Source organism: Mytilus trossulus, chromosome 6, assembly GCF_036588685.1.
Source record: "Mytilus trossulus isolate FHL-02 chromosome 6, PNRI_Mtr1.1.1.hap1, whole genome shotgun sequence".
Lineage (NCBI taxonomy): Eukaryota > Metazoa > Mollusca > Bivalvia > Mytilida > Mytilidae > Mytilus > Mytilus trossulus.
The window spans coordinates 83519720-83543327 of NC_086378.1; the positions used below are offsets into that span (position 1 = coordinate 83519720).

At 33.2% G+C, this 23608-nt stretch overlaps 1 protein-coding gene across 1 annotated transcript in view; it reads left to right on the forward strand.

Annotated features, from left to right (window-relative positions):
• The window catches only part of LOC134723067 (fibrocystin-L-like), a 65257-nt gene that overhangs the window by 15378 nt on the left and 26271 nt on the right, over nucleotides 1-23608 (forward strand). The window contains exons 15-28 of the mRNA XM_063586705.1: nucleotides 410-1882; nucleotides 3573-3722; nucleotides 4285-4462; nucleotides 5003-5159; nucleotides 5410-5566; nucleotides 8561-8640; nucleotides 9208-9337; nucleotides 9880-10248; nucleotides 11857-13331; nucleotides 15151-15319; nucleotides 17826-18074; nucleotides 20330-20599; nucleotides 21003-21257; nucleotides 22939-23082. Coding sequence (XP_063442775.1) covers nucleotides 410-1882; nucleotides 3573-3722; nucleotides 4285-4462; nucleotides 5003-5159; nucleotides 5410-5566; nucleotides 8561-8640; nucleotides 9208-9337; nucleotides 9880-10248; nucleotides 11857-13331; nucleotides 15151-15319; nucleotides 17826-18074; nucleotides 20330-20599; nucleotides 21003-21257; nucleotides 22939-23082 — 5256 coding nt within the window. The remainder of the gene's footprint in view (nucleotides 1-409; nucleotides 1883-3572; nucleotides 3723-4284; nucleotides 4463-5002; nucleotides 5160-5409; nucleotides 5567-8560; nucleotides 8641-9207; nucleotides 9338-9879; nucleotides 10249-11856; nucleotides 13332-15150; nucleotides 15320-17825; nucleotides 18075-20329; nucleotides 20600-21002; nucleotides 21258-22938; nucleotides 23083-23608) is intronic.

Below are 23608 nucleotides of genomic sequence, written 5' to 3' on the forward strand. Positions count from 1 at the left end.
CAGGTGAGAACAGTAAGCTCTTTATAATACCAACTCAGGTGAGAACATTAGGTTCTTTAATAAAAACAAAGGGGAGATAATGTTACTCTTAACGTCACAGACTATTATCTATACTTACTAGACATTGATATTTTTTTCTTTGACAGTCAACAATGTATTAATTTTCACAAATAAATTAACTTCTAACTATGGCCTTTATGACAGTTAATCATATTCTCCTGCAGTTAAAGTTCACTTTTATTACAGTTATAATACTACATAGTTTTTTAGGATCACTTATGGTATCTTTATTTATATTGTTGAATCTGTAAAATTAAGAACACATGCACAATGTATAAAACTAAAGTTTAGGACATTATATTAGACTAGACCAAATTATTATATTAAAGACCTATATTTTATCTAACAGGTACATCAGACCCAGTTGATACTAGTAATTGTCCAGGACTAAACAGTTTATCATGCCAAGACCTGCCAGATTTATCATCAAGTTCTGTTTTCCAATTTTCTTTTGACATGTGTCATAGTCCAACTGTTACCTCCCTTGGGAGAGACAATGCTACAGCTGTAGATACTGTTACTATATTTGGATCAGGGTTTTCCACAACTAAATGCAATAATGAGGTCACATTTGGGGATGCAAATTGTATCGTTAAGAAAGCCACTGAATCTTCAATTGAGTGTATGATTGATTCCAGTAATTCACCAATGATTGCTGTTAGGCAAGATGTTGCGGTCCGTGTGAGTAACCTTGGATATGCATTGTTAGCAATTGAAGGTCAGACTGCTCGGACATTAGTTGTGTTGCCAGTGGTAACAGGCATTTCTCCAGAAATGGTTTCGACCAATGGTGGTGCAGTTGTTATCATCACGGGTGCTGGTTTTCAGGGAAATGCATCTGACATTACTGTGATAATTAATGGGTATGAGTGCCCAGTCAAGTCTGTTTCTTACACTGAAATAAACTGTATAGCCCCTCCTTCTGGATTTGGAACAAAGTCTTTAGTTGTTAAGATAGGTGTAAATGATATGACCATTCCTGCTGTATGCGACGTTGAATGCCAGCTGGTCTATGAATCAGCAATATCACCAGAAATATCGGGTATAACTCCAACCTCTCTTAATGGAGATGTGACCACCTTAACAATCACAGGCTCAGGGTTTTCCACTGTTGTTAGTAATGCTGTGGTAAATATTGGAGATGAGCCTTGTTCTGTGGATGCTGTAAAAGACTCACAGATAACCTGTACTATAACACATGCTCCAGTCGGGGACTTGGGAGTTGATGTTGTTATCAATGACAAAGGCAGGGCAACTAAAAGCAAGACTTTCTTTGTGACCAGTCAAGCTGTAATAAGTAACATTTCACCAACCATGGGGAGCATTCATGGTGGTACAAAAATTGTAATCACAGGAAATGGCTTCATTGACGAAAAGACGGATGTCAGTATCGATGGGTCACCATGTGATATTAAAGAAACTAACTTGTCCAGAATAGTCTGCGTAACAGGAAGTGGTAGTGAGGGTAATGCAAGTGTTGCTGTTGTTTCTAACTCTGTTGCATATGCTGAGTGGATATTTGAATATTCATCTGCAGTAACTCCAATTATACTTGATCTTTCTCCACTGAAAGGTACAAAAGGAACCAGTCTAGTTATAATTGGTTCCAAGTTTGGTTCAACAGATGGTGAAAATAGGGTTACAGTTGGAAATGCTCCTTGTGAGATTACCTTTTACAACATGACCATGATTGAATGTACTATTAGTGAAGGATACATTGGAACAGCAACAGTTTTGGTCATTGTTGAAGGCTTAGGAATGTCTAATAGTGATGTGCAGTTTGAATTTGAATTTGCAGTTACTGGTATCCAGAAAAATAGTGGTATGTTATAATAATTGAATTGTTACAATATGAGCATTTATTTAATTGTTTAATTTATGATTTAAAAAAGAAGACGTGGTTTGATTACCAATTAAACAACTCTTCACAAGAGAACCTAATAACACACAAGTCTCTCACATCTTAATTTATAAAAAAAAATACAGGTTCACATGACTACATCCATATTAGAAACAAATTGTTTGTTTAATTGAAATAAAAATTATTTTTGTTAAATAAAAACAATTATTACATTTATAACAAACGAAATTATTACATTTGTTACAATTAATTTCCCAGTTAAATAAAAATCTATAATTTCACATGTGAAATAAACATAGTTATTTCTCTCTCTGAATTCATTTAACAATATACAATTATGGCCCGTTGTAGAGGTGAATATCCAAAATTGTCAACACGAGAAGGTTATTTCAATGAGGGCGCAGCCCGAAGTGCAATAACTTTCAAGGGTTGACAATTTTGGATATTCATCGATTCTAAGGGGCCACAATTGATTTATTATACCGAACTAACAGTGGAAAGGCCTTTCAAACACTTTCTATATATATGTTTTACATAACAAAGTCAAAGACAAGTTGACGTCAGATGAAAATACATTTCAGTCATTTGTGTTCTAGAATTTCTAGATTGTACAACAAAAGTAGAATCTTTTTGTAAAATATTGATGGCCCTGAAAAGGACCGTTACTCTATAAGAGCTATCATCAGCTGCTGTCACTCTATTCATGTCTAATGCCTTATTTCCTCGTCTCTTTTTCTTCTTCGTCTCTCGGTGAGCTTTAACTGTAATGTGAACGCTGCCATTTTGTTTATTTACATGTACGTCTGTGACGTCATAATCATGGGAGATAACTCAAGTACAAATCAATCTCAAAAGGTTATTTGCCGGTGAATAATAGGGTTATTCACCGCTGGTGGATATTTTAAGGGTTATTCGTCCTTCCATGCAATTGAATGAAAAACAACTGAATTATTCCTTGTCACATGACAACGTTTCACCCAATAGAATTGTTTAAAATATATGTAAGGTATAATAATAGGTGTTGTCAAGATTTTGATACAGCAAATCAAAACAAATTGTGAATGTGTAGAAAAAAGATATAGTTCCTTACATGTTTTACATTTATTTCTTTAAAAAAAAAGCCATTTACCAATGTAATGAAAAGAATAACTAATTAAAGAATTCAAATATCAAAAAATATTTTGACTCCTGACAAAACAACACTGATAATTAACTCATGTGCAACTTTCATTCATGAATTAATGTGTTGTTTGGTCACTCGTTGTATATTTTTCTCTATTTGAATTCTTCGATTAGTTATTCTATTAATATTTCATAACATAAAAATAATTGACAACTCAACAAAATCTTGCTCATTCAAAATTAGAAAAAAAGAAGGAAAATATGCATAGAAAGCAACACTATGTAAAATTATACTTTAAATAAAAGATTGACCTATAGTGATGAAGATAAGAGGAGATGTTTTTATGATTTTTTTTCTTAAAATTTTTGCACATTTTTTTTCCTGTTGCGTCTGGATAGGTTTCACAAAATTAAAACATATTTAATCTTGAAAGCATTTTATGTGCACTGCATTTCATAAAATTACACCAACTTAATTCCATCATATGTGCATACATAATTTCCAATTTGTCTTTCTCTTACATTTAAGGAAGTGTTTCTGGAGGGCAGACCATTACTGTAATAGGATCAGGCTTTGACAATACAACAAATGTGACCATATGTGGACAGCCATGTACAGCAGACGACAAAGCCAACCAATCAGCTTCTCAGTTCATTTGTGTCACACCTCCAGCTGCAGGTTTGTATCCAAAAACTTTGTATACAAAAAAAAAACAAGCACTTAAAAATAGTTCTTTTTGGCAAACTTAGGAACAGTATGAAAACTATTAATTTCAGTGTACCTATACAGATAGGACACTATTTGTTTTGTGTATTGTGGGAATCTCTTCTTTTTGAAATAAAAAAAAACAAACTATAACACTTTTATTTTGACAAAATATGCAAAATTGAAATGATTTATTTGACTGGATGGTGGGAAAAGCAGGGTTTGATAATTAAGAAATGATTTTTTCTATCTTGATTAGGTTATTCAGCTCCTTATACTGTAAATTCAGAAATTATTGCATGCACTTATTATTGTGATTTTGTCATATATGACTCAAATGCGATTTAAATCTTTGCGATATTGAGAAAAGTCCTTTTTTATTCATATAAAATATTTCAAAATGCGAGTTTAAATTATTGCGATTATAACCCTGTAGTATTTTTGCAATAATTTCTGAATTTACAGTAAGTGAATTGTAAATTGTTTTCCAGTAACAAGCAGACGGTCACTTAATTTTGATAACTTTTTTTCACAGATGTAGTTACTGGCACAAAAATATGTGATGTTATAACAACAGTGGACGGTGTGACGAAAACCATGAGTGGTGGTTACACTTACAGCCAAGCCCTAACACCAGATATAACAAGTGTATCCCCTGCTAGAGGAGGTACTGGGGGTGGAGTGTCCCTAACAATAGGAGGAACAGGATTTGGGTAAGTTCCTTCATTTAACAAGTTACTGTATAAACATATGAAGTTAGCCTCAATTTCAAAATGGACACACAAAAAAAGAGCATTTAAAGCTGTCTAAGAGCAACTTCAACAAAAGGACGCAATTTCTGATTTGCAAGTTCATTTTTTGAGGACTTTTCATTATTGTTTTGTTTTTAGTTTTGATTTAATGCCACCTCATTATGACCATTAATGGAAATTCTACCAGAGTGGCTATTATGTTTCTAAATCTTTTCCCAGTATCTGACAGAATGGAAATATGATAAATGACATATTTCTCACTCTCCTTCATAATGTAATTTTGCTATGTTTTTTTAAATTTGGGAAAAAAAATATTTTTCACTTTATAAGGGTGCCAAATGACAAACCAGGCAGAAAGTAAGCAAAGGTGCTGAACACCTACGACATCAATTAAACATCAGTATGCCAAATATTTCAACTTGCAAGAAATAAAAAATATAATTTTGTGAGCATCATTTTCACTGCTGTAATTATAATTATATTTTATATTTGATATTACAGCACAGATAAATCAGTGGTTGTTGTTAAAATAGCTGGAACACGCTGTAATGTCACGACAGTAACAGATACAGAAATAGTCTGTATAACAGGACAGCATAGTCCATCTCAAAAGACAAAAGTCTCGGTGGAAATTAATGGCAACGGCATGGCAACACAGGTTGGTATATTTTATCTCAGAGTACAACTCAATTTTGTTACAGTAAACTAGAATCTTTTTGATTGGATAAAACATATACAGTATAACGGGTTGTTTATGAGGGTGTAAAATTATAAATGATTATTTTCTATAAAGTTTTGTAACTATCACTTAATAAAAATGCATAGTTTATTTCATAAACCAATAAGCTCAACATTCATTTCTATTAGAATGAGAATTTAATAGTCGGAAATATTTACTTGTATTTTAGACCAATGCTGAGTTTTACTACATAGATGTCTGGTCCTCTCCGTATACCTGGGGAGGTCTTGATCCTCCAGAAGATGGTACCCTCGTGGTTATACCAGCTGGAAACATCATACTCCTTGATATCAGCACAGCTCGTTTGAAGATGTTACTTATTAAAGGTTTGTCTTATTGCAGTTTGTTGCATAGTTTATAATAGTCTATGTTATATTTGACATTTCATCCAATATTGAATGGTCTTTAAGGTGGTTCCAAACACCTTCACTAAAATTAATTTGGCTTATTTGATTTTCATAAAATTTTGACAAAATGTTAACTTTGACCATATGAAAAAAAAAAAAAAAAAAATCCCAAAACCTTTCACAATGGCTTTTTAAATATAAGCACTTTAAAATAATATGTTTATAGCTTTGTACATGCATTTTATAAACAGGGTTATTCTTCAATTTTGTGACTTTTATAAACCATGGTGTGTATTTGCATCTTCAAATAAACAATTTTTTTTAGGTACTGTAAACCAACTTATTTTGGCAGATTCTTTATTTCATGTTTTACCCTTTGTAGACCACTTCACGGCTATTTAATTTTGTGATTTTCTGACTTACTTGATGAAATATAATAAGGAGCGATCCAAGTTTTAAATGTTCACAACAGTTTATATTCACGTTATTTTTTTTACTCATGAAAGTAGCAAATTAAATCTCTCGCGAAAAAATAAGATGGTTTACAGTAATTAGTGTACTGTAAACATAGCCTATTATTGTGTATAAAGTCTAAAGGACTTAAATTTCAAGTTTGTGAGTCAGAAGCCAAGTTTATAGACCAATAACGTCTACAAAAAATGTGTTTATTCCAATGATTCTTCTCCAATGATTGGAAATTGAACAAACATTAACTAGGGTATAAAATCAAAATGTCCAAGAATCACTAAAAGATGTAAAATAATTAAGTTCACAAATTGGGAATCCCAATGCACAATGTGTTGTGTACTGATCATTTTATATTTGTTTTTGTAGGGGGTGAACTTGTCTTTGATGAGCAGGACGTTTGTTTATGTGTTACAAATTTGTGTTTTGTTCTTTTTTTTTTTATATAAATAAGGTAGTATGTTTTCTCGTTTGAATTGTTTTACATTGTTATATCATTGCCTTTTATAGCTGACTATGAGGTATGGGCTTTGCTCATTGTTGAAGGCTGTATGGTGACCTATAATTGTTAATGTCTGTGTCATTTTGGTCCCTTGTGGACAATTGTCTCGTTGGCAATTGTACCAAATCTTCTTTTTAGCTCACCTGGCCTATAAGGCCATGTGAGCTTTTCTCATCACTTGGCGTCCGTCGTCATCGTCGTCTGTCGTCGTTTACAATTTTTCAAACATCTTCTCCTCTGAAACTACTGAATGGATTTGAATGAAACTTAGCATGATTGAACCGTCAAAAAGCATGGCCGCCGTTACTTAAAATAGAACATAGGGGTCAAATGCAGTTTTTGGCTTATATCTCAAAAACTAAAGCATTTAGGGCAAATCTGGCATGGGGTAAATTTGTTCATTAGGTCAAGATCTATCAGCCCTGACAATTTCAGATGAATCAAACAACCCATTGTTGGGTTGCTCCCACTTAATTGGTAATTTTAAGGAAATTTTGCAGTTTTTGGTCATTATCTTGAATATTATTATAGATAAAGATAAACTGTAAACAGCAAAAATGATCAGCAAAGTAAGAACTACAAATAAGTTAATATGACCAAAATTGTCAATTGACCCCTTAAGGGGTTATTGTCCTTTAATGACAATTTTTCACAATTTGTTCATCATATTTGCTAACTTTAAAAAATCTTCTCCTCTGAAACTACTGAATGGATTTGGATGAAACTTGGCATGATTGTTCCTTAGATTATCCTGGACAAAGTGTGTGCTTTCGATTTTTGATCCGTCAAAAAATATTTGCCGCTGTTACTTAAAATAGAACATAGGGGTCAAACACAGTTTTTGGCTTATATCTCAAAAATGAAAGCATTAAGAGCAAATCTAACATGGGGGTAAAAATGTTCATTAGGTCAATATCTATCAGCCCTGAAATTTTCAGATGAATCAAACAACCCATTGTTGGGTTGCTGCCACTTAATTGGTAATTTTAAGGAAATTTTGCAGTTTTTGGTCATTATCTTGAATATTATTATAGATAAAGATAAACTGTAAACAGCAAAAATGATCAGCAAAGTAAGATCTACAAATAAGTTAATATGACCAAAATTGTCAATTGACCCCTTAAAGGGTAATTGTCCTTTAATGACAATTTTTCACAATTTGTTCATCATATTTGCTAACTTTAAAAAATCTTCTCCTCTAAAACTACTCAACCAAATTCAACCAAACTTCAACTGAATGATCAGTAGGGTGTATAAAATAAAGTTTGTGCTTTATTTTTTATTTTGTCAAAACACATGGCCGTCATGGCTAAAAATAGAACACAGGGTAAAATGAAGTTTTTGGCTTATATCTCAAAAACTCCAGCATTTAAAGCAAATAAGACAAGAAGTTAAAGTATTTATTAGGTCAAGGTCTACCTGTCCTGAAATTTTCAGCCGAATTGGGTAACTGGTTTTTCAGGTATAATGCCCCTGAATTGATGATTTTAAAGAAATTTTGCAGTTTTTGGTTATTATCTTGAATATTATTATAGATACAGATAAACTGTTTATAGCAAAAATGTTAAGCAAAGTAAGATCTACAAATAAGTCAATTTGACCAAAATTGTCAATTGACCCCTTAAGAGGTTATTGCCCTTTAAAGACTTTTTTCACAATTTGTTCATCATGTTGACTTACTTTAAAAAATCTTCTCCTTTGAAACTGTTGTATCAATTTTAGCCAAACTTAGGCTAAATGAGTTTCAGAGTATCTAGTATAAATTTTATATTTCATTTCTTTGTATGTCAAGAAACATAGCTCCTATGGCTAAAATAGAACATAGGAGAAAATGATTTTGAAGAAAATAGGACGATTCAAAGAACATTTAAATAAATTGAAAAGCCAAAATAATCATTGATGAGGGATTTAACCAAAAAAATTAAGGTGAGCGATTCAGGCTCTTGAGAGCCTCTTGTTTATATATAAAACTGTTTGCAGATAACATTTTAATTGTTGTTTTGTAGGGGGTGAACTAGTATTTGATGAGAAGGACATAGAACTGTTTGCAGATAATATTTTAATTGTTGAAGGAGGAAGATTACAGGTAAGTTTCAGTTACTGACAAGATATTTTTGGTAACAAGTGAATTATATTAAAATGACAAAATAAGCATATGTTTAAGTACTTATTACAGAGCTTTTTTTTTATGCCCCACCTAGGGGCATTACGTATTTCAGTCTGCATCTGTCTTTCTGTTTGACCATCATTCTGTTCTGCTTCATGAAGTTTTTGGTCAAGAAGGTAGTATTTGATGAAGTTGTAGTCGAATCAACTGTCACGTAATAGAAGTTCCTTCATAATAAAAGTTCAAAAAGGAAAAAAAAATCTGGAACATTATTTCCACAGGAATAAATATTACAGTAAATGTTCCGAACGGAATAAATGGTATAGATTATTTGTTCCAACAGGAATAGGTATTATGACAATGTTTATAACAAAGTTTCCATTGGAACTTCTGTTAGGTGAAACAAATATATGTTGACAGTACAAGTGTTCTCTTTGGTATGCTCTTTCTAATTTTAATGTCGAATTAGAGTCGTTAACTTATTCCAATTTTCTGTGCGATAGGGAAAGCTAAGCATATTGATTCCTTTGTATTTTTGTTTACAAGATTGGTACTGAGAGTGAGCCATTCCAACACAAAGCATATATCACAGGAACAGCCCACCTACGAACCAAGGAATTACCCATTTATGGTACTAATTCACTGGGTATTAGAGAAGGAGTATTGGATCTACATGGTAAATTTACTTTGTCTTATAATTGCATAATTTATTTCCCATTAATAAGTTTTATAGTTTTGTCTTTATTATTTAATGGTATTTAGCAAAGAGAATTGGACAGGCATATAACAAGGGAAAATTTAAATGAAGAAGTACCCAAAACTTTGACAAGAATAGATTAGGCATGTGAAATTTTCTTAAAATTTTGACAATTTATTTACTTTGACCTGTTTTTTCAAGATTCAAAGTTTTATTTAGAGTCGATATTCTATAAACTACATAGCTTTGACCTGTTGACAAAAATACAGGTAATTTGAACCACATAATTTAAGGAAACCATTTCATTGGATGTATAGCAGTTTGACAAACAACTAATTTTGATCATTGAAAAGCTTGATATTTCTTTACTTATTATTAAAATGTTCAGCTGATTTCTTGAAAGTTAGACCCTTAGGTGTTCTTTACTCCATCAATGGAGTCAGTAAATGAGTAAAACAAATATTGACAAATAAAAAAAAAGTTGCTATTTGTCCACCTAATGATAATTTGTCACTTTTTAGGAAAACCTGTACCAGTTGTATGGACTCACTTAGCATCAACAGCTGACGCTCTTTCAGATTCTATTACATTAGAAGAGGAAGTGATATGGCAAGCAGGGGAGGAAATCATCATAGCAACAACAGGTGGTCCTAGTTCTCAACGTCAGAGTGAAAAGCACACAATAAAGGCAGTTTCAGCTGACAGTAAAACATTAACTTTAGAGAAACCTTTAGTATACAAACATTTAGGAGAAAGTGAAACGATTGGAAGCCATACTTTCGAATACAGAGCCGAGGTTGGATTACTGACTCGTAATATTGTTTTACGTGGTGAGAGAGATCGTCAGTGGACAGAAATTATACCAGCATGTCCCAGAGGTTTCAGTACAGGTAATACACTATCAATTTTTCAAGTTTATTTTAGCTGTGTTTTTAGTTCCCTTTTACCACAAATTATAACAAAATGTTGACTGCTGTATCCCTAATTTTGATATTTTACCTATTATGTCTGCTTGCTTTGCTACATATTATTGTCAATATGATGGATGTTTATGCAAGGGTCATTTAAGCGTAAGGTTAAGTTAGCTATAAACCAGGTTTAATCCACTATTTCTACATAAGAAAATGCCTGTACCAAGTTAAGAATATGAAGTTGTTATCCATTGGTTTGATGTCATTGAGCTTTTGATTTTGCCATTTACAACTGACTTCTGTTTCTAATTTTCATGGGAGTTTTTATTTTTATTACTTTTTACTCTTTTACAATCTTATTACCATACAGCTCATGTGTTCATGTCTTGCTTCTGAAGATCTGATAATAGGATACACCTATTGACTGGGTGTGAGGGTAATATCAAGTTTGTTGTCCCTGAGATACCAACTATTGCTTGAGGCAAAGCTGAGAGCAATAGTTGGTATGCGAAGGGACAACAAACTTGCTATTACCCGCACAACCAGTCATTAGGTGTTTTATTATACTGAACAACACAGTCATTAAGTGTTTTTACATACTAAATTAACTAATTTTCTAAAAGTGTACATATATTATCTGAAAGAAAAGAAAAAATGTCACATAACTTACCTGCACAAGATAATCTAAACATTTTTTTTTATAGTTCTTCTTGTATTTGTAAATATTTCATTAATTGCAATCAAGACTAGAAATACTTGTGTCCAATTTTCGGTGCATATGCTAAAGTCAACCAAACGCAAATTAACTTTTAGAATACGACGACCGAACCCATATAATGAATATAAAGGTAATCTATTTTAAACCTTTAAAAAATATGCGTGAACATTTTCTCTCTTTTATAATTGGTCCTTGAAAGTGAAATTACAATCGACACAAACAGATATACCGTTTACAATATTAGAGTTTGATGTTGCCAAGCAAAATAGTCAATGACATCATTATTGTCCAATGAAAAATAAGCAAGAAAAAGTACGGGAAACATGATTATGAAACTATTAACCGGGGTAATAGTCTTTTAAACTATTGACTGGCAAATAGTCTGTAGTTTTATATAGAAAAAAACATACTGAGGTATAATAATCCATTCTACTTTCTGTTGAACAACATTTCATGATCCTTAGGTTTTGTTATGATTCAAAATTTATCTGAACAGAAAGTAGGATGCTATGTTGGAGTTTTGTTAGATATTATCATTAGTAAAGCATGGACACATAATCTATTTTAAAAATTTCCCCTAACCTGGACAGTGGTGTAATAGTACAACACAAGAATGAACTATAAAAATCAGTTGAAAAGGGCTTAATAGCTTTGTACAAAGGGCATAAAAACTCAAAAAATACAAAGTATATATATTAGAATACTTGTAGTAACTGAAAGCTAGTTCAAAGCCAATAACATCTAGTGTTAAGATGTACATATAGTTGTTGATAGATTGTAGAAGAGTGAATTTACATACTTGTAGTCTAAAAGAGTTTTTATTTTTCAGAAGTTTGCCTTTAAATTTGCAATATGTTTTACTTTCATAGGAGAATTTGCCACTCAGACATGTTTTCAAGGACGTTTTGGGGAAGAAATTGGAAGTGATGAATTTGGTTTGCAAGTTATGTTTCATCCACCAGAACCAAACAAAAACCTAACTATAGGGAGAGTTTCATATGTAGAGTTTACTTATGTTGGGCAAGCTTTCCGACTAGGCAGATATCCATTCCATCTGCATTTGGCAGGCGACATGTCTTCAACATATATAAAAGGATGTTCCATTCATGAATCATTTAATCGTGGTGTCAATATTCATGGAAGTCACAATGCCCTTGTAGAAAACAATGTCATCTATAATACAAAGGGTGGAACTGTATTTTTAGAAGATGGAATAGAAACTGGCAATAAACTACTACATAACTTAGTGGTATTTGTTCGTGAGAGTTCTAGCTTGGTAAATGATGATATAACTCCAGCTGCAATCTGGGTAACTCACCCTAATAATTTTGTTGAACATAACACAGTAGTAGGTGGATCCCACTTTGGGATATGGTATCGTATGCACACACACCCTGACGGTCCCTCTAGTACTAATTCTATTTGTCCACAAAATGAGAAATTAGGAAGTTTCTCCCACAATACTGCTCACTCCTTTGGATGGTATGGCTTTTGGATATTTACAACGTATACACCTCGTACAGGTGGCAGTTGTGGCTCTGGAACACCACAACCAACTGTATTTGATAATTTCTATGCTTGGAACAATAGAAAAGGAGCTGAATCGGTAAAGGCAGGGGCACTACAGTTCCATAACTTTACACTGGTTGGCAACAGTGAGGCTGGTTATGAAGAAATTACACACCTTGAAGGAGAATGGTATTCACAAAATGGTGCCTTATTTAAAAATGGAGTGATTGTTGGAAATTCACCGATTCTTGGTGGATGTACAGTCAGCGGTATTTCATTACCAGACAACTTTGGATTTATGGTGGACGGGACAGAATTTATAAACTTTAATGGTGGCTGTACGGCTTTATCAGTAAAACATCCAACTGATCATAATGCACCTGCAGGTTTTCATTACTGCACTCAAAACCTTAAATTTACAAATGTTGGCCCTACGAATGGAGCTTCAATAGCTGAATTTGAGGCTTCATTTATGGACATTGATGGGACAGCCAGAACAGACATTCCAGGATCTATTATAGCACCGACTACTGATATGCATCCTCCAAACTGTACAGATTTTGATTTTTTTTCAGCTGGTGTACCAATGAGCCTATGCACTGTTAATGTTTTAAGATTATCTTTTAATAAATTGGAACGTGGGGGAGAATACAGGGGACCAATTAGGTTTGAAAACCAGTATGGGAATAGAACAATTAACTGGGAAAGAATGTATGTGACTCATCCATTAGGCTATATGATAATGATCTCTACACGTGAGGAGTATACCATGCACTTTGACAACACCAAACTAAATACCAATGTTAGCTTTAGTGGAACCTTGACATTGTTCAACGTAAGTTTAACTATAATTATTAAAGGTTTCAATTTAAGATTCAATTGTAATGATTGGAAGATTTCTTTCTGCACATTTAGACAGGGCTTGATTCACTCTTCCTATATATATGTCAACAGCAATCAAATTATGCTGAACTTTTTTCATTTTTACGCTATAAAATTTGACTAGAATCGTGATTAGTTATAAGATAAATTTAATATGAGTGTAAATATATTTCTATAGTATCTAATACTTAATTGCAAATGTACTTGTGAAAAATATTCCAGAAAAGTGGAGGTAACTTAGATTTAAGGGGAGATAACTCAAATGAAATAATTTTTATAATATAATGTGTTGTGAATTCACCTATTTTATTGTGTACCAAGAAAAAGAGTCTGGTGACCCCATTTTTTTTTGGAAGTGTATATGTAGCGCTTTCTTCTTATAATTTATCTCTGAATTCTATGGTATTCTTTTCTTTTTATCACACCAATTTGGTTTTTCCATGCATAACCCATACAAAAACTGACAATTTTGAACAACCTAGCTGTAGCATAAAAAAAAGCATGGTGACCTATATATTGTATTTTTAGAAAAAGCATGATGTAAACTACATTTTGACAAATAACTAAAAATTATAAGGGATTTAAATTTAAACCTGCTTTCTACCTCGATTTATATTGCCGTAGGACTTCATTTATAAAAATCATCTGGATGAAGTGATTATTTTGTAGGCTGATGATTGGTTGATATTTACCATTGAGCTTGGTGGAACACCTGACTGATTGAGTGTTCATGTTGATTATTTTGTAGGCTGATGATTGGTTGATATTTACCATTGAGCTTGGTGGTACACCTGACTGATTGAGTGTTTATGTTGATTATTTTGTAGGCTGATGATTGGTTGATATTTACCATTGAGCTTGGTGGAACACCTGACTGATTGAGTGTTTATGTTGATTATTTTGTAGGCTGATGATTGGTTGATATTTACCATTGAGCTTGGTGGTACACCTGACTGATTGAGTGTTTATGTTGATTATTTTGTAGGCTGATGATTGGTTGATATTTACCATTGAGCTTGGTGGAACACCTGACTGATTGAGTGTTTATGTTGATTATTTGTAGGCTGATGATTGGTAGATATTTACCATTGAGCTTGGTGGAACACCTGACTGATTGAGTGTTTATGTTGATTATTTTGTAGGCTGATGATTGGTTGATATTTACCATTGAGCTTGGTGGTACACCTGACTGATTGAGTGTTTATGTTGATTATTTTGTAGGCTGATGATTGGTTGATATTTACCATTGAGCTTGGTGGAACACCTGACTGATTGAGTGTTTATGTTGATTATTTGTAGGCTGATGATTGGTTGATATTTACCATTGAGCTTGGTGGAACACCTGACTGATTAAGTGTTTATCTTGATTATTTTGTAGGCTGATGATTGGTTGATATTTACCATTGAGCTTGGTGGAACACCTGACTGATTAAGTGTTTATCTTGATTATTTTGTAGGCTGATGATTGGTTGATATTTACCATTGAGCTTGGTGGGACACCTGACTGATTAAGTGTTTATCTTGATTATTTTGTAGGCTGATGATTGGTTGATATTTACCATTGAGCTTGGTGGAACACCTGACTGATTGAGTGTTTATGTTGATTATTTTGTAGGCTGATGATTGGTTGATATTTACCATTGAGCTTGGTGGAACACCTGACTGATTGAGTGTTTATGTTGATTATTTGTAGGCTGATGATTGGTTGATATTTACCATTGAGCTTGGTGGAACACCTGACTGATTAAGTGTTTATCTTGATTATTTTGTAGGCTGATGATTGGTTGATATTTACCATTGAGCTTGGTGGAACACCTGACTGTGTGTATGTATTTGATAGAGTATGTAGGAAGAACGGCACAGAGACGCCACTCGACCCAGAGGAGCATTTAAACGGTGACTGGTACTATGACAAGTCTACTGGAGCTGTCAGCTTCCTAGGTACAGTATTTTGTGTTTACAGTTTAAATATATTTATACAACTGCAAAATTTGAAAAAAAATTCGTCGTATATTGCTATCACGTTGGCATGGTTGTCATCACACTCTAACTTTAGTAAAAGTGAATAGAAATCTATGAAATTTTAACACAAGGTTTATAACCACAAAAGGAAGGTTGGGATTGATTTTTGGAGTTTTTATCCCAACAGTTTAGGAATTAGGGGCCAAAAAGGGCCAAAATAAGCATTTTCTTGGTTTTCGCACAATAACTTTAGTTGAAGTAAATAGAAATCTATGAAATTTTGACACAAGGTTTATGACCACTAAAGGAAGGTTGGTATTGATTTTGAGAGTTTTGGTTCCAACAGTTTAGGAATTAGGGGCCAAAAAAGGGCCCAAATAAGCATTATTCTTGGTTTTTGCACAATAACTTTAGTTTAAGTGAATAGAAATCAATGAAATTTAATCACAAGGTTTATGACCACAAAAGGAAGGTTGGTATTGATTTTGGGAGTTGAGGGCCCAACAGTTAAGGAATTAGGGGCCAAAAAGGAGCCCAAATAAGCATCTTCTTGGTGTTTGCACCATAACTTTAGTACATGTATAAGTAAATAGAAATATATGAAATTTAAACACAAGGTTTATGACCTTAAAAAGAAGGTTGGTATTGATTTTGGAAGTTTTGGTCCCAACAGTTTAGGAATAAGGTGCCCAAAGGGTCCAAAATTAAATTTTGTTGGATTTCATCAAAAATTGAATAATTGGGGTTCTTTGATATGCCGAATCTAACTGTGTATGTAGATTCTTAGTTTTTGGTCCCGTTTTCAAATTGGTTTGATTTTGACAAAAATTGAATTCTTGGGGATCTTTGATATGCTAAATCTAAAAATGTACTTAGATTTTTTATTATTGGCCCAGTTTTCAAGTTGGTCTAAATCGGGGTCCAAAATTTAACTTTGTTTGATTTCATCAAAAATTGAAAAAATGGGGTTCCTTGGTTTGCCAAATCTAACTGTGTATGTAAATTCTTAATTTTTGGTCCTGTTTTCAAATTGGTCTTCATTAAAGTCCAAAGGGTCCAAAATTAAACTTAGTTTGATTGAACAAAAATTGAATTCTTGGGGTTCTTTGATATGCTGTATCCAAACATGTACTTAGATTTTTGATTATGGGGCCAGTTTTCAAGTTGGTCCAAATCAGGATCCAAAATTATTATATTAAGTATTGTGCAATAGCAAGAAATTTTCAATTGCACAGTACTCAGCAAAAACAAGACATCTTCAATTGCACAGTAATGTGCAATAGCAAGAAATTTTCAATTGTACAGTATTGCACAATAGCAAGAAATCTTCAATTGCACAGTATTGCACAATAGCAGGTAATATCTAGCAAGAAATTTCAATCGGAGTTATCTTTCTTTGTCCAGAATAGAAATTGAATCAACTTAAATCATTGTTTTATACAATATACAATGTTTACTGACTTTTAAAACCAAATGATAAATTAAAACAATCTTTACCATTCAGTGATAACAAGCACTTTTTTTCCATTTTAACATTTTATGATGTATTTAAATGAGTAATTATTGTTGCAAACTCCATTAGAAATTTGAATTGAGATCGGTTTTGGAATAAAGGAATGGGGGGTGTGAAAAAAAAATTGGGGTTGTTCAATTTTTCTCATTTGAAATTTAATAAATAAAAAGAAATTTCTTCAAACATTTTTTTCAGAGGATTAATATTCAACAGCATAGTGAATTGCTCCAAGGCAAAACAAAAATTTTAAGTTCATTAGACCACATTCATTCTGTGTCAGAAACCTATGCTGTGTCAACTATTAAATCAAAATGCAAATTTAGAGCTGAATCCAGCTTGAATGTTGTGTCCATACTTGCCCCAACCGTTCAGGGTTCAACCTCTGCGGTTGTATAAAGCTGCGCCCTGCGGAGCATTTGGTTAGTGGATTGAAAAACAAGTTATTGCAACTTATATTTCTATTTCTCCACTTTGCTGATTTGAGTGCTTCAATGTAGTGGCATTAGCCTGCTCTTTTTCAAAATCTACAAGGGTGTCTTTTATGTGCAAGAGATATTGCTCTCTCTTTCTCTTAACAGGGATCCGTCATTTATCGTTCCCTTCTGAAGGACTATCATTGTTTCTCAAGACCATGATCATTGATGCTGTCAAGGGCGAGCCATAAATTATATTCCTGAAATTTTCTCCCTGGAACAGGGATTAAACCAGGAACCTTTGTGTTTGTAGTCAGATGTGATAACCACTACAAGGTCACATTGTAAGTCAAGTCTTTTAAAAATCATAGATTTGTTTATTTCACGAACAAACTGATTATGTTTCTTAAAATTGCATCGTAAAGGATGATTTTTTATTTTGAAACTAAATTAGGTTCATCTCATCTCAGTTTATGTGAGATCATATATTTCTTTTTTGATTTTATGATTTTAAAAATCAAAATGGCAGTAATATTAATATTTATTATACATTTTTTAGTTTCCCGGAAAGGAAGGGGAGCATCATCTGGAGCATATTATAATCTGAACTTCCAGTGTTTCAAATGTTACTTCAAGGATTGTATTGTGCCACCTAAACCAGAAACAGTGGCACCAGTAGATACCACACTTGGGGGTGTGGACGATGCCATGACATGGTGGGGACTAGGCCTTAAAAGATGGTCTGATCCAACAATATGGCCTAATAACACCATTCCACAGGAGGGTGAAGATGTGGCCATTGAATGTGGTAAGTGAATGTTTGTAAAAACAGACGTTCATGTGAAAAAAAGAGGGGCAATAGAGACCAGAGGGACATTTAGATTAAAAGATCAAAAACAAACTGACAATGCCATGGCTAAAAAGAAAGATACAAATAGACAAATGATAGTATACAAGACACAATATAGAAAACTAGAGACTAAGCAACAAACACAAACCTCACCAAAATCTTGGGATGATCTCAGGTGCTGCAGTAAAATTTGTGAATTTAAAGGAGTTTCAGAGAAATATTCTACTTTAATTTGTGTATTTGGTTGTGAAATGTTATCAAATAACAAAATTATACCAATAGATGTTCAATTTGTGTTATTTCATAAAACTTTGCTGTGAATATTGTTCTTGTGTTGTAACCATACACAAAGTCTGTCCTGGGTCAGGGAAGGTATTGGCACCAATTGTTTTATAACACCGCCACATTCTGTACTTGCCTGTCCCAAGTCAAGTTCCTGTCATTCAGTGGTTGTCATTGTTACTGTATATCATGTTTTTTTCCTTTCATTATTTTGTATATAAATCAGGCTGTCATTTTACTTGTTTTAGTTGTTCTACATTTGTCATTTCGGGCCTTTTACAACTGAGTATACAGTATGGGTTTTACTCATTGTTGAAAGCTGTACAGTGACCTAAAGTTGTTAATTTCTGAGTCATTTGGTCTCTTGTGTAGAGTTGTCTCAATGGCAATCATGTCACATCTTATTTTTGTCGAGCCTGCGATTTTTGTCGCAGAAAGCTCAACATAGGGATAGTGATGTGGCGGCTATGGCGGTGGCGGCGGCAGCTGTGTTAGCTCACTTCTTAAAAGCATTATATTTTAGAAGGTGGGAGACCTGAATGCTTCATACTTTGTACATGGATGCCTCATGTTACGAAGTTTCCGTCAGTCACATGTCCAATGTCCTTGGCCTCATTTTCATGGTTCAGTGACTACTTGAAAAAAAAGTTAAGATTTTTTGTAATGTTAAATTCTCTCTTATTATATGTAATAGGATAACTATATTTGGTATGTGCGTACCTTGCAAGGTCCTCTTGTCCGTCAGACAGTTTTCATGGATCAGTGAACAAGGTTAAGTTTTATATCTGAGATACTATAAGCAATAAGTCTAGTATATTCGGTGTATAGAAGCACTTAGTTTAAACATATTTATTTATAGTGGATTGGGAAACAAGTTTTGCAACTTATATTAATCCCTCTCCACTTTGCAGGTGCGAGTGCTGCCTTGTAGCGGCATTAGCCTACTCTTTTTCGAAATCTACAAGGGTGTCTTTAACGTGCAAGAGATATGGCTCTCTCTTAACACGGGTCAGCCATTTATCGTCCCCGTCCGACGGACTATCATCGTTTTCTCAAGACCATACTCGCAAATGGTGTCAAGGGAGAACCGAAAATTGGGTTCCTGAAATTTTCATCCCAAACGGGAATCGAACCAGGAACCTTTGTGTTAGTAGTCCGATGCACTAACCACTACACCACGGCTCTCTGTCAGGTGAACATGTCCAACTGACAGGTGTCATCTGACCTTGACCTCATTTTCATGGTTCAGTGGTTATAGTTGAGTTTTTGTGTTTTGGTCTGTTTTTCTTATACTGTATGCAATAGGTCTTCTATATTTTGTGTATGGAATGGTTGTAAGGTGTACAGGTCTACCTGGCAGGTGTCGTATGACTTTGACCTCATTTTCATGGTTCAGTGGTCAAAGTTAAGTTTTTTAGTTTTGGCCTTTTTTTTCTAATACTATATGCAATAAGTCAACTATATTTGGTGTATAGAAATATTTCATGATCTACATGTCGTCGGGCAGGTTTTATTTGACCTTGACCTCATTTTTTACGGTTCATTGCTCAGTATTAATAAGCTTTTGTGTTTTGGTCTGTTTTTCTTAAACTATAAGCAATAAGTCAATTTTATTTGTTGTATGGAAGAATTGTTAGCTGTACATGCCTACCTGGCATGGTTCATCTGACCTTGACCTCATTTTCATGGTTCAAAGGTCAATGTTTAGTTTTCTTGGTTTATGTTAAGTTTATGTGACAGTTGTAATAAAGCTTTATTATTAGGACTATCAACATAATATCAATGATAAGAAAAGAAGGCGAGACATTTCAGTGTGTGCACTCTTGTTATATCATATTTAAGAAAATGACTGTATTTAGAAAAAGCTGATTTAATAGTGAATTAGTTTGTTTAAATGTTAAAATATTTACAATAGATGAAATATTCTTAAGGTACATGGGTGCTAGCGGATATTGAGATACCGCCACTGGGAGAATTGTTTATCTGTGGAGTGCTGGAATTCGACAATGCCAATTATACTGAAGGTTATAAGAATTTCACGGTAAACGTGACTCGTATCATTATATATGGTGGAAGACTTATTGTTGGTTGGGAAAAGAATCCATTCATGGGTGATTTTCTTATAACACTGAGAGGAAATGCTTCAGATGAAACATACGAGCTTCCTGAAGGAGGAGATAATATCGGGTCAAAGGTCATTGGTATGTATTTAATAGTTAATGAAGTAAGTTTTTTAAAGTTTTTATAAATTGAATATTAATCTCTCCATTCAAATGAAAAGTCTGTGGAATAGAATGCACTTCTATAAAAGTTAGCTGATTTAAAATAAATAGAACAATTGTTTGAATAGTAAAATCTGTTTTTGTTAATAATTTATTGAAAAAGAATTAAACACTTAAAATTTAAAGATCTATTAACAGTAATTGATGTTTGTTCAACCCAGCCATGGATGAATGTAACTTCCTTAAAAGGTAAGGATGTGTGCCTTTATAAATTAAGTAAATAAATGATTTCATTTTAGATAAAAGATAATTTGTTGGTCTGAATGGTGAATTTCTAACTATAAGCACTATCTTCTTATTGAATTTTAATTTGTACATATAGGTGTCTACGGTGGATTAGATTTACATGGGAAGCCAATAGATGTGCCGTGGACAACCCTCAACACAACAGCTTACCCAGATGACAGCACTATCAAGTTAAATACAGTTGTGGATTGGGAAGTTGGACAGGAAATAGTTGTCACACCAACAGGGTATAGTGCCTGGGAGACAGAAACCTTCCAAATAACCAATGTTGAAGAGTCAGATGGAATGACAGTATTGACCTTGAATGATACCATACAGTATAGACATTTAGGTTTGTATGTGTCTTCCTGTCAAGGTTATCACAGATTTGACCTTGAATGATACCATACAGTATAGACATTTAGGTTTGTATGTGTCTTCCTGTCAAGGTTATCACAGATTTGACCTTGAATGACACCATACAGTATAGACATTTAGGTTTGTATGTGTCTTCTTGTCAAGGTTATCACAGATTTGACATTGAATGATACCATACAGTATAGACATTTAGGTTTGTATGTGTCTTCCTGTCAAGGTTATCACAGATTTGACCTTGAATGATACCATACAGTATAGACATTTAGGTTTGTATGTGTCTTCTTGTCAAGGTTATCACAGATTTGACCTTGAATGATACCATACAGTATAGACATTTAGGTTTTTATGTGTCTTCCTGTCAAGGTTATCACAGATTTGACCTTGAATGATACCATACAGTATAGACATTTAGGTTTGTATATGTTTTACTGTCAGAGTTGAAAGATGCATCTATTGTACATTTTATAAAAGTAATCAAATTTTAGAGTGGGGGCCCATATTCGCCGGGGACACAATTTCGCCGTTTTGTGATATTGAGGTGTAAACACTTCAAAGGATGTCTGAAATGGAAGAAATATGCCGATGAATTATAATTTTATAACAAATATGATTATTTTTTAAACTTAAAACAAAATAACAGCACTAACTGCAAAAGATCGAAAAACGGACAACAATTTTCGGTCAATTACCTGAATGAAAAACGGGATTTTCAAAGATTTTTTTCCTAGTTATTTTTTTGACTGATTGGCCTAATTTTCTGTTTTTTACACCTTTGAAATGTCTGCTGTTCGTCTATAATGAAATTCATTTGATAAATATCATATAAAGCTGCAGTTATTTGGTTTTAAATAGATATGTAAAAACGGCGAATATGTGCCCCCCATTGACAAAACTTCAGGAAATTTCAAGCAACCTTTAATCTAACTTTACAGATGATTATTTTCAAACAAACATGTTTTCAAGCTTAGGAATGATTTGCATTTGAAGTTATCTTCATATAGAAATATCAGTATACTTCAAAAACATATAGACCTGAACATAAACGGTAGAAAACATGGAAAGATGTGGCGAAAATGAGCACCCCACTCTACATGAATTTAAATATTTCCTATTACACTATAAGCACCTATTATTTAATTCATACTTTTTATGCCCCACCATTGGGCATTATTTTTTTGGGGTCTGTGTATCTATTTGTTTGTTCGTCTGTTTTCTCATCAGTCTGGCGGTCCTGCTTCAGGTTGAATTTTTTTGTGAGAGTAGTTTTTAATGTAATCACTTGAAACTTAGTTCACATGTTTCCTTCTGATGTTAATGCCAAATTAGACCTTTGACCCCAAGTTTATGGTCAACTGAACATAGAAAATGATAGTGGATCATAGTGGGAGTGGTGCCTTTGTGTACTATGGACACATTCTTGTTTCAAGGGAGATAATTGCTATACCTTCTTTTTTAATTATTTATACTGATGTTTTAAACATATTTAACTCAGATAAGCTGTTGTATAGAAAATTATCTCAAAATGTAGTGACAAAGATTGATTGTCTTAAAAAACACCCAGTTGACATAAAATAACATCTTCATAAACCAAAAAAATTGATAGAATAATAACATTGGGAATCATGTGTTTTAAAAGTATTGTTGATATTTTACAGCCTACAATGAAAATGGTGTGGATATTACAGCTGAGGTTGGCCTGTTAACACGGAATGTTAAAGTACAGTCTGAAGATTATCCTGACTTATATGAAGAGAAATATGGTGGACGTTTAATTGTAGGACAATCAGAGTTTAGCACAGGTATAAAACTAAAATGGTCACTTAAAATTAAACAATACAGTTAAGAGATAACTGTGTTGTATTTTAAGCTCCGACGGCATCAAATGGGATTTGATGGTCGCAAATTAAGTTTACTGGTGACGCGTTAGAATTTCATATCTAACTTGATAAGGTACTACATTTAAGAAACATATTACCATATATTCTGTCTAAAAAGGAGCTCCTCAGCTATATTTTATGTTCTGTGGATTCATATGTCTATGCCGGTACCATTAATCAAGGATTGAGGAATGATTATATTTTTTTGGGATACTTTGTTATGAAGTTATGCCAAAGTCAGCATACTAACCTAAAACATGTGTTCCTCATTTAAACCATCCAAGCTATTCCATCTTGTAAAATTATAAATAACTAAACATCCTCCATCAGTAGTGCTTTAAAAGTTTGTAATTTAGATTCAACTTTGAATACATTACTTAAATTTTATTTGTATAGTAAAAATAACAAAATGCAAGGAAGACTAAGATTAAAGATAAAAGTCAATTAT